General features: G+C 43.6%; 1 protein-coding gene across 1 annotated transcript in view; it reads right to left on the minus strand.

The window, feature by feature from the left end:
* LOC134353874 (MOB kinase activator 2-like) overlaps positions 1-6406 on the minus strand; it is an 82271-nt gene extending 75865 nt beyond the window's left edge. The window contains exon 1 of the mRNA XM_063062373.1: positions 6202-6406. Coding sequence (XP_062918443.1) covers positions 6202-6218 — 17 coding nt within the window. The 5' untranslated portion in view covers positions 6219-6406. The remainder of the gene's footprint in view (positions 1-6201) is intronic.
* Between the last annotated feature and the right edge of the window lie 4604 nt (positions 6407-11010).

The raw sequence follows: 11010 nt of genomic DNA on the forward strand, positions 1-11010 counted from the left end.
ATGTGGCAGCTGCTTAATTGGGCTAAGATGTACTTGGTCTCAATACATCCCAATTAACCTGAATCCACTGTAGGGAAGATATATATCTAATTGCAAATTTTAGATTGTTGATTATGTATTACAATGTATTGCTGCCATAAAACAACACATTTCAAGATATATACCAGTGATATAAACCTGATTCTGATACAATAAAAACTAAAATGCTGGAAAATATGCAGCCGCTGAAGTAGTGTCCGCTGAGAAAACAGTTAAAACTTTAGATAGTTCAGCAAATGAAGTGTTCTGCTTAACATTTCCAGCAAGAAAGCTCACCAGTGCCCTTACTTCCTTGGGGGCTAAAGAAATTTGGCATGCCCCCTTTGACCCTCACCAAATTTTTAATCAATGAACCACAGAAAGCATCCTATCTGAATGCATCATGGCTTGGTAAGGTAACTGCTTTGCCTGTGCCTGCAAGAAACTGCAGAGATATGGACATAGCTCAGCATATCCTGGAAACCAGCCTCCCCTCCATGCACTCTGTCAACACTTCCTGCTTCCTGCACTACCTTACTTTCCCTTTTCTATTTTCTATTTATGATTTATAATTTAAACTTTTATTATATTTACTATCGATTTGTACTCCAGGGAGCGCGAAGCGCAGAATCAAGTATCGCTGTGATGATTGTACACTCTAGTGTTTGGAGACAATAAAGTAAAGTAAAGCATGCAACGTAGTCAAAGACCTCACCTGGACATTCTTTCTCCTCTCCTCTCCCTTCAGGTAGAAGATACAGAAGGATGAAAGCACATACCACTAGGCTCAAGAACAACTCCTATGCCACTATTAGAAGACCACTGAATGGTTCCCTACTTTGATGAGATGGACTCGATCTCATAATTTACTTCCTTACTTTCTGGTGTACCTTCACGGCACTTTCTCTGTAAATGTAACACTTATTGTTTTACTTCAATGCACTACTGTAATTAATTGATCTGTGTAATCTGTATGCAAGACCATTTTTCACTGCATCTCAGTCCATGTGGAAATAAATAAGGCAATAATAGTTAGCAGAATTTTGCTTTTGAATGAATCCTTTGTATCCAGTAAAGTATTTTTCCTTCATACTGAACTAAGGTCTGAGCTCCACTCCACAGACAGATGATTACAAATTTGCAATCCAATATAGGATTGAGGCATAATGCACTGAGCCGTTGACTACCCTCAGAGGTGGATAGAAGATCCCTCTGGCACTAATTCAAAGACAAATAGGGATTTCAGCCCAGTATCACGTTTTTTATTTATCAAGGTACAGTATAGTGCTTATTAATACAAGGTACGTGCACATAATGACTGCCACTTTCCAAACTTTCTATCAAATCGGTCATGAGATACATGCTCTCCTTTGATTCATTGTGGAGTAATCATAATTCAAGTCACGATTTATCTTAGTGTTTGGAACATCCAACTGTGGCATGAAATATATCAAATCCTGGTGAATGCAACGCACACAAAATGCTGCAGGAACTCAGCAGGTCAGGCAGCATCAGCAGAGAGGAACAGAGTCGACATTTCAGGTTGAGACACTTCACCCGGACAGGAAAGAAAGCAGGAAGAAACCAGATCAAGGTGGTTGGGGGCTGGGGGGGGGGAGTGCAAAGGAACACAAGCTGGCAGGGGACCAAGTGAGGGGGAAGGGGAAGCGAGAGGAGAAGTGAGAACCTGAGAGGTGATAGGTGGTAATGGGTAATGGGAAAAAGAACCTGATAGGAGAAGAGAGTGGATGAAGGGGGAAAGGGAAGGAGGAGGGGCACCAGGAGGTGAAGAGACAAAAAGGGGTAAGGGGGAGCAGGAATATGGAATGGAAAACAGAGAGAAATGGGGTGGTGGGGGGGGAGAAGAGATAAATTACCGAAAGTTGGATAAACTAAAACTAGTCAATGCAAGCAGCATGAGAACAATTAGAATATGGACACAAGAACATGTTATTAACCAACTATAACAGCATGAGGTATTGATATACTGCGTCCAGTGCTCCTGATGTGGCCTTCTATATATTGGCGAGACCCAACGCAGGCTGGGAGATCGTTTTGCTGAACACCTACGCTCTGTCCGCCAGAGAAAGCAGGATCTCCCAGTGGTCACACATTTTAATTTCACATCCCATTCCCATTCTGATATGTCTATCCACGGCCTCCTCTACTGTAAAGATGAAGCCACACTCAGGTTGGAGGAACAACACCTTATATTCCGTCTGGGTAGCCTCCAACCTGATGGCATGAACATTGACTTCTCTAACTTCCGCTAATGCCCCACCTCCCCCCCGTACCCCATCCGTTATTTATTTTTATACACACATTCTTTCTCTCACTCTCCTTTTTCTCCCTCTGTCCCCCTGACTATACCCCTTGCCCATCCTCTGGGTTCCCTCCCCCCTTTCCCTCCTCCCTGGGCCTCCTGTCCCATGATCCTCTCATATCCCCTTTGCCAATCACCTGTCCAGCTCTTGGCTACATCCCTCCCCCTCCTGTCTTCTCCTATCATTTTGGATCTCCCCTCCCCCTCCCACTTTCAAATCTCTTACTAACTCTTCCTTCAGTTAGTCCTGACAAAGGGTCTCGGCCCGAAACGTCGACTGTACCTCTTCCTAGAGATGCTGCCTGGCCTGCTGCATTCACCAGCAACTTTGATGTGTGTTGCATGAGGTATTGAAACAGGATTCAGCATATGAACCCTAAAGCTTGCTGGTCAGTCAATTTAAACGCAAACAACAGGAATTCTGCAGATGCTGGAAATTCAAGCAACATACATCAAAGTTGCTGGTGAACACAGCAGGCCAAGCAGCATCTATAGGAAGAGGCGCAGTCGACGTTTCAGGCCGAGACCCTTTGTCAGGACTAACTGAAGGAAGAGTTAGTAAGAGATTTGAAAGTGGGAGGGGGAGGGGAGATCCAAAATGATAGGAGAAGACAGGATACAAGAAACATAATAGAATCAATGAAAGATCACCCTCAACAGGATGGACAAGTGACAAAAGACAAACTGTACAAATACAAATGAAAGTAAAAAAAAAATTAAAAATTAAAAAGCAGTCCTAGAAAGTGAGTCCATAGGTTGTAGGAACAGTTCAGTGATGGGGCAAGTGAAATTATCACCTTTGGTTCAAAATCTTGATGGTTGAGGGGTAATAACCGTTCCTGAACCTGGTGGTGTGAATCTTGAGGCTCCTGTACCTCCTTCCTGATGGCAGCAGCGAGAAGAGAGCATGAGCTGGATGGTGAGGGTCCCTGATGATAGATGCTGCTTTCTTGCAACATCGCTCATAGATGTGCTCGATTGTGGCAAGGAATTACCCGTGATGGACAGGGCCATATCTACTACTTTTTGTTGGGTTTTCACATTCAAGGACATTGGTGTTTCCATACCAGACTGTGATGCAGCCAGTCAATATACTCTCCACCACACATCTATAGAAGTTTGTCAAAATTTTAGATGACATACTGAACCTTCGCAAACTTCTAGGGAAGTAGAGATGCTGGTGTGCTCTCTTCGTAACTGCACTTACGTGCTGGACCCAGGACAGATCCTCTGAAGCCAAAAGAGATAAACTTGGCCCCCCTTGTAAAATCAGAAGTAACTAGCCTGTGTGTTATCCTTGATTCAGAGTTGAATTTTAAATCCCAAATAAAGAAAGTGATTAGAGCAGCATTATATCACTTAAGAAATATTGAAAAGGAATGTTTGTTTCTGTATCGTAATAATGCTGAAAAACTAATTCATGCTTTTATATTCAATAGACTAGATTACAGTATTGGACTTTCTACTGGCTTTCCAAAGAAATCTATTCACTTATTTCAACTCATTCAGAACACCACTGCTAGACTTTTAACCAAAACCAGGACGAAGGAACATATCACTCCTGTACTAGCTACTCTGCATTGGCCTCCTCTCTCTTTCAGAAATGATTTTAAAGTTCTCTTACATATTTTTAAAACTCTTAATGGTCTGGGACCAGAATACATCACAGAATCAGTTTTGTTTTTTAACTCTGCTTGAGCTCTCAGGTCTTCTTCTGCTGGTCTCTTAACTTTAAACAATCTCCCTCAAAAGATAATTGGTAGGTCAGTTTTTTTTAAACAAGGCGCCTAAGCTGGAGAATTCAGTACCTAACACCACTGTACAAGGGATGCAGACTCAGTTGGCACTTTTTAATGCCAGCTCAAAACCTATTTATTTAAGCTTGCTTTTAACCAAGATCTTATTGTGCTCCCTCCATGATTCCCTTGTCCTTTCATTGGTCCTCACTAATCTCCCTTCTGACACTTAGCCCTGCAAACGGCTGAAGTGCTACATCTGCCCATTCACCTCCATTCAGGGTCCCAAACAGTCCTTCCAGTGAGGCAACACTTCACCTGGGAATCTCCTGGGATTGTCTACTGTGTCCGGTGCTCCGGATGCAGCTTCCTCTACATTGGTGAAGCCCGATGTAAACTGGGGGGAACTGCTTTGTCAAGGATGTCCACTCCATTCACCAAAAGTGGAACCTGCCTGTGGCCAAACGTTTTAGTTCCGATTCCCATTCCCTTTCCGACATGTCAGTCCACGGTCTCCTCTTGTGCCATCATGAGGCCACCCTCAGGGTGGTGGAGCAATACCTTATATTCCGTCTGGGTAGCCTTCAACCTGACGGCATGAAATTTCTCCTTCCAATAAAAAAGAAATTCCCTTCCCCTCCCTTCTTCTTCAATTCCCCACTCTGGCCTCTCCTTTTCTCACCTGCCGACCACCTCCTCCTGGTGCCCCTCCACTTTCCCTTTCTTCTAGAGTTCATTCTCCTCCCTCATCAGATTCCTTCCTCTCCAGCCCTTTATCTTTTGCACCCACCTGGCTTCACCTTCTAGCTATCCTTCTTCCCCTCCCTCCACCTTTTTATTCTGGTGTCTTCCACCTTCCTTTCGAGTCCTGAAGAGGGTCTCGTTCATGTTTGTTCATTTCCATAGATGCTGCCTGACCTGCTGAGCTCCTCCAGTGTTTTGTGTGTACATCTTTTTGTCTTTTATTTTAATGTTTATTTTATTTTTCATTTATTATCTTAACCCCTTTGAATTACATCATTTGTATGAAAGTGTTTGATAAATAATTAATTTCACCTCAATTCTGAACTGATTCTACGATCTACAGACTCATTTTCAAGGTTTCTATACAACTCACATTTTTAGTATTATTTCTATTTCCACCTTGTCCATTTTTCTGCACTTTAAATATTGGCATTTGTCAAGCTTTATGTATTTATTTTTTGTAAATTCTGTTGTATTTCTTTTTCCCGTAAATGTCTGGAAGAAAATGAATCTCAACGTAATATGGTAACATGTATGCACTTTGATAATGAATTTACTTTGAACCTTCACTGTTCTCTTTGTAACTGTAACACTTATATTTCAGTCTTGTACCACCTCAATATATTTGTGTTGAAATAATCTAATGATTTGTAAAACTGTATCTCAGTACATTTGACCAATTCTAACAGCCAGACAACTGTTGGCAAAATATGAAAATGGTTGACACAGACTCACGTCAACGGGGTGAAGGTGCCTTTAATGAGGATGCGGATTGCTACTGGCCATATTGGGATGGGCAAGAGGAAACAAAACAAGCAGCCAGCTATGAAGGTAGGGAAAACGCAAGCATACCTTCCAAGACCTTCACAATGGGCATATGAAACCTGAGCCGTGCCCATAAGATGCCCAATGTGAAGTTAACCACCAAAGTTACAATCCTACTGGATGGCATTTGGTTCAACCCCAAGATGCCCTGATTCATATTGTCCTAGAGTTTGGTTGCCGTCCATCCCAATTCCTTAGGTGGGCTAGAGCCCTGCTCTCCACCAGGAGCTGGGAGAGTTGGCGACCATTTAGCAACGACCATCTGCCCATGGGAAACCCAACCCCTTGCCCATGTGCAGCCCGCCAGCACGCATGCACGGGCATAAGGTCGCCGCCTATGGCCGGCGCAGTGCACCCCGGTACTTGCAGTCCAAACGGCGCCAGCTCTCATCCACTGAGGACAACGAAAACTACAGCTCCCTTAATGCCCCGCGCCCACTGAGCATGCGTACCCGTCAGGCAAAAATCCCGTTATACAGGACTGCGTGCAAAACAGTCTTTCCTCACAAAAAATTGAAGAATACAACTGTATTTGGCGAGACTACCCATGCTTACCCCATTAACCAATCCATAAGCTCTGCACTCTTCGCGGCCTCCAACGTAATTTATGCAGAAATAAACGTCTTTTTCAGATAGAAGACGTTAATTTAATGCAGCTCTTTCTGCAGGTAGGTTATAGAAGCGCCAGAGTTGTGACTCTTCGTGCGGCAGCACTGAAGGAGAATCCCGACGGAGCCCCAAATCTGTCATTCAAACGGAGTTTTCCTCGCTCACCGGAAGTAAACACTACCGTGTGACGTCACTGGGCGCGTTATTTATAGCCACCAGAACGCGCCTTGCGTTTGGTGCGTCATGACATCACCAGCAGCCTTGTTCTCTGAGGGAGGCGCAGCGGTTCGGGTGCCGACCCCTGAAAGTTGTGGGTTCGAATCCTGCTCGAGGCCTAGTAGAATAAAACCCGGCGTAGGTAATAGATCATAAACACAATATATTCTGCAGATGCTAGAAATCTTGAGACATAGGCAGCAGTGTCGGAGATGAGCCCTATTGAAGGATCTCAGTCTAAAACGTCGACTGTTCATTCTTCTCCGTAGATTCTGTCTGACTTTACTGAGTTCCTCGAGCGTTTTGTGGTTGCTCCTCGTGAGTTCCAGCATCTACAGAATCTCTTGTGTTTGGGATGAGATTTTTTAATTTTAAGAATCAGAATCACACTGTCTTATATGGCATGAGATTTGTTGTTTTGCCGGAGCAGTAGAGTATAGCGACGTAAAAGTACTTTAAATTATCAAATAAATAGAGTGCAAAAAATAAATACAAGGCAATATTCTTGTATTCAGAAATTTGATGGTAGAGGAAGAAATTGTTCCTAAAATGTGCAGTGTGGGTCTTCAGGCTCCTATATCTCCTCCTGGAAGTAGGTAATGAGAAGAGGGCATACCCCCAGTGGTGAGGATACTTAGTGACGGATGCCGCCTTCCTGAGGTACAGCTTCTTGAAGATGGCCTTCGGTGATGGAGCTGGCTGAGTCCGCAGCCATCTGCAGCCTCTTGTGATGCTTGTACCCCTCGTATCAGGCGGTGATGCAACCAGCATGTTCTCCACCATACACCATTTACCTGCGCCTGTGCTTTGAAGGTAATGGTGAATTTCAACATCAGTGCCAACCCAGTGGCTCCCAAGGGCTGGGAATTGGCCCACGCTTTTCCATTCTCTCAGTGTGAAATGTTATTTCAGAGGCCAATAGAATCAGAATCAGGTTTACTATCATCGCATGTGTCGTGAAATTTGTTAACTCAGCAGCAGCAGTTCAATGCAATACATAATACAGAAGAGAGAAAAGTAAAAATAAATAAGTACAGCAATTACAGTATATGTATATTGAATAGATTAAAATCGTGCAAAACAGAAATAATATATATTTAATAAGTCAAGTAGTGTTCACGGGTTCAATGTTCATTTAGAAATTGGATGGCAGAGGAGAAGAAGCTGTTCCTGAATCGCTGAGTGTGTGCCTTCATATTTCTGTGTCACCTTCCTGATGGTAATAATGAGAAAAGGCCTGCCCTGGCTGCTGGAGGTCCTTAATAATGGATGCTGCATTTCTGAGACACCGCTCCTTGGAGATGTCCTGGGTACTTTGTAGGCTAGTACCCAAGATGGAGTTGACTAAATTTACAACCCTCTGCAGCTTTCTTTTGGTCCTGTGTAGTAGCCCCCCACCCCCCCATACTAGACGGTGATGCAGCCTGTCAGAATGCTCTCTATGGTACATCTGTAGAAGTTTTTGAGTGTTTTTGTTGACATACCAAATCTCTTCAAACTCCTAATGAAGTATAGTTGCTGTCTTGCCTCCTTTATAGCTGCACCGATATGTTGGGACCAGGTTAGGTTCCCAGAGATCTTGACCCCCAGGAACTTGAAACTTATGATCCCTCTGAGGATTGGTATGTGTTCCTTTGTCTTACCATTCCTGAAGTCCACAATCAGCTCTTTCATCTTACTGACATTGACTGCAAGATTGTTGCTGTGACATCACTCCACTAGTTGGCATATCTTGCTCGTGTGTGCCCTCACGTCACCACCTGAGATTCTACCAACAATGGTTGTATCATCAGTAAATTTATAGATGGCATTTGATCTATGCCTAGCCACACAGTCATGGGTATAGAGAGAGTACAGCAGTGGGCTAAACACATAGCCCTGAGGTGCACCAGTGTTGATTGTCAGAGAGGAGGAGATATTATCACCAGTCTGCACAGATTGTGGTCTTCCAGTTAGGATGCAATTGCAGAGGGAGGTACAGAGGCCCCGTTTCTGTAACCTCAATCAGGATTGTGGGAATGAAGGTGTTAAAAGCTGAGCTATAGTGGATGAACAGCATCCTGACATTGTGTTGTCCAGGTGGTCTAAAGCCATGTGGAGAGCCATTGAAATTGCATCTGCAATTGACCTATTGTGGTGATAGGCAAATTGCAGTGGGTCCAGGTCCTTGCTGAGACAGGAGTTCAGTCTAGTCATGACCAATCTCTCAAGGCATTTCATCACTATAGATGTGAATGCTACCGGGCAATACTCATTAAGGCAGCTCACATTATTCTTCTAAGGCACTGGTATAATTGTTCCCTTCTTGAAGCAAATGGGAACTTCTGCCCCTACCAGTGAGAGGGTGAAAATGAACTTGAGTACTCCTGCCAGTTGGTTGGCACAAGTTTTCAGAACCTTACCAGGTACTCCATTGGGACCTTCAGCCTTATGAGGCTTCACCCTTTTTAAAGACAGCCTAACATCAGCCTCTGAGACAGAGATCACAGGGTCATCAGGTGCAGCAGGGATTTTCACAGCTGCAGTTACATTCTCCCTTTCAAAGCGGGCATAGAAGGTGTTGAGTTCATCTGGTAGTGAAGCATCGCTGCCATTCATGCTACTGGGTTTTGCTTTGTAGGAAGTAATGTCTTGCAAACCCTGCTAGAGTTGTCATGCATCCTATGTTGCCTCCAACCTCGTTCAAAATTGTCTCCACCCTTGAAATAGCCCTCTGCAAGTCATACCTGGTTTTCTGGTACAGACCTGGGTCACCAGACTTGAATGCCACAGATCTAGCCTTCAGCAGACAATGTGTCTCCTAGTTCATCCACGGGTTTTGGTTTAGGAACGTACAGCAAATCTTTGCAGGCACACGCTCATCCACACAGATTTTAATGAAGTTGGTAACAACTGCAACATACTCATCCAGATTAGAAGATGGATTCCTGACTACAGTCCAGTCCACCGATTCAAAGCAGTCCTGTAGGCACTCCTGTGCTTCCCTTGTCCATAACTCCTTGGTCCTCACTACTTGTGATGCAGTCTTCAGTCTTTGCCTATACCCAGGGAGTAGAAGTACAGCCAGGTGATCAGACTTCCCGAAGTGAGGGCGTGGAACAGCACGGTATGCATTCTTGGTGTAACAATGGTCCAGTGTGTTGTTTCCTCTGGTATTGCAAGTGAACTGTTGACGGTAATTGTTTAGTGAATTTTTTTCAGACTGCCCTGGTTAAAATTCCCCAAAACGATGGTGAAGGCAAGAGGGTGCGTCATCTAATGCAGGATCTTTCCCTTGTGAATGTTGAATGAGCAACCCATACTCTCATGTGCTTGGAGCTCTACTTTTAAAACATCAGGTTGCCGCTTCATTTCCTTTTAAAGATTAGCTTTATTTGTCACATGTACATCAAAGCATACAGTGCATTGTGTCGTTTGCATTGAGAGTGTGCTAGGGGCAGCCCGCAAGTATCACCATGCTTCCGGCACCAACCTAGCATGCCCATAACTTACGAATGATAAGCCTCTTGGGAGTTCAACATTGTACCTGAGATTAACATAAAATACAGGAAACACTCAGCAGGCCAGGCAGCATCTGCGAAAGGAGAAATAGTCAATATTGTGTGTCTAGGGCCCTCTAGAATCTAAATCAAAAGAAATCTATGTAATTAAAGTAAAACTTGATTTTTCCCTCCACAGATACTGCTTGACCTGCTGAATGCATACAGCTTTTTCTTGGTTTAGTTTCAGATTTCCCATATCTGTAGATTTTTCAGATTTTCTTTTACATCAGAATCAGGTTTATTTTCACTGGCATGTGACATGAAATTTGTTAACTTAGCAGGAGGAGTTCGATGCAATACATCATATGGAAGAAAAATCAATCAATCAATCAAACAATCAATTACAGTATATATTGGATAGATCAAAATCGTGCAAAAAAAACAATTAATATATATTAAAAAAGTGAGGTAGTGTTCAAGGATTCAATGTCCATTTAGGAATTGGATGGCAGAGGGGAAGAAGCTGAATCACTAAGTGTGTGCCTTCAGGCTTCTGTACCTCCTCCTTGATGAGAAAAGGGCATGTCCTGTGTGTGGGGGTGGGAGGTCCTTAATAATGGATGCTGCCTTCCTGAGACACTGCTCCTTGAAGATGTCCTGGGTACTTTGTAGGCTAGTACCCAAGATGGAGCTGACTAGATTTACAACCCTCTGTGGCTTCTTTCGATCTGGTGCAGCAGCTCCCTCCCCCCATACCAGACAGTGATGCAGCCTGTCAGAATGCTATAGAAGTTTTTGAGTACATATCAGTACTCTGGTACATACTGAGGGAATATTGCACTGTTGATGGTGCTAATCTTTGGATGGGATATTAGAGCAAAAACCTCTGGAAACAAAGCTGTTGTGTTGAAGAACTGTTAGATTAGGAGCTTGTCTATGCCTCTGCAGAGGAACTAAACCAGGAGTGGCAAACTTTTTTGTGAACATGTGCCCAAATTGGTAATAATCTTCCAGAAAATTCTCTTGCGTATTAGATTAGATTAGATTATGAGGACAC

Source organism: Mobula hypostoma, chromosome 11 (assembly GCF_963921235.1).
Source record: "Mobula hypostoma chromosome 11, sMobHyp1.1, whole genome shotgun sequence".
Taxonomy (NCBI): domain Eukaryota; kingdom Metazoa; phylum Chordata; class Chondrichthyes; order Myliobatiformes; family Myliobatidae; genus Mobula; species Mobula hypostoma.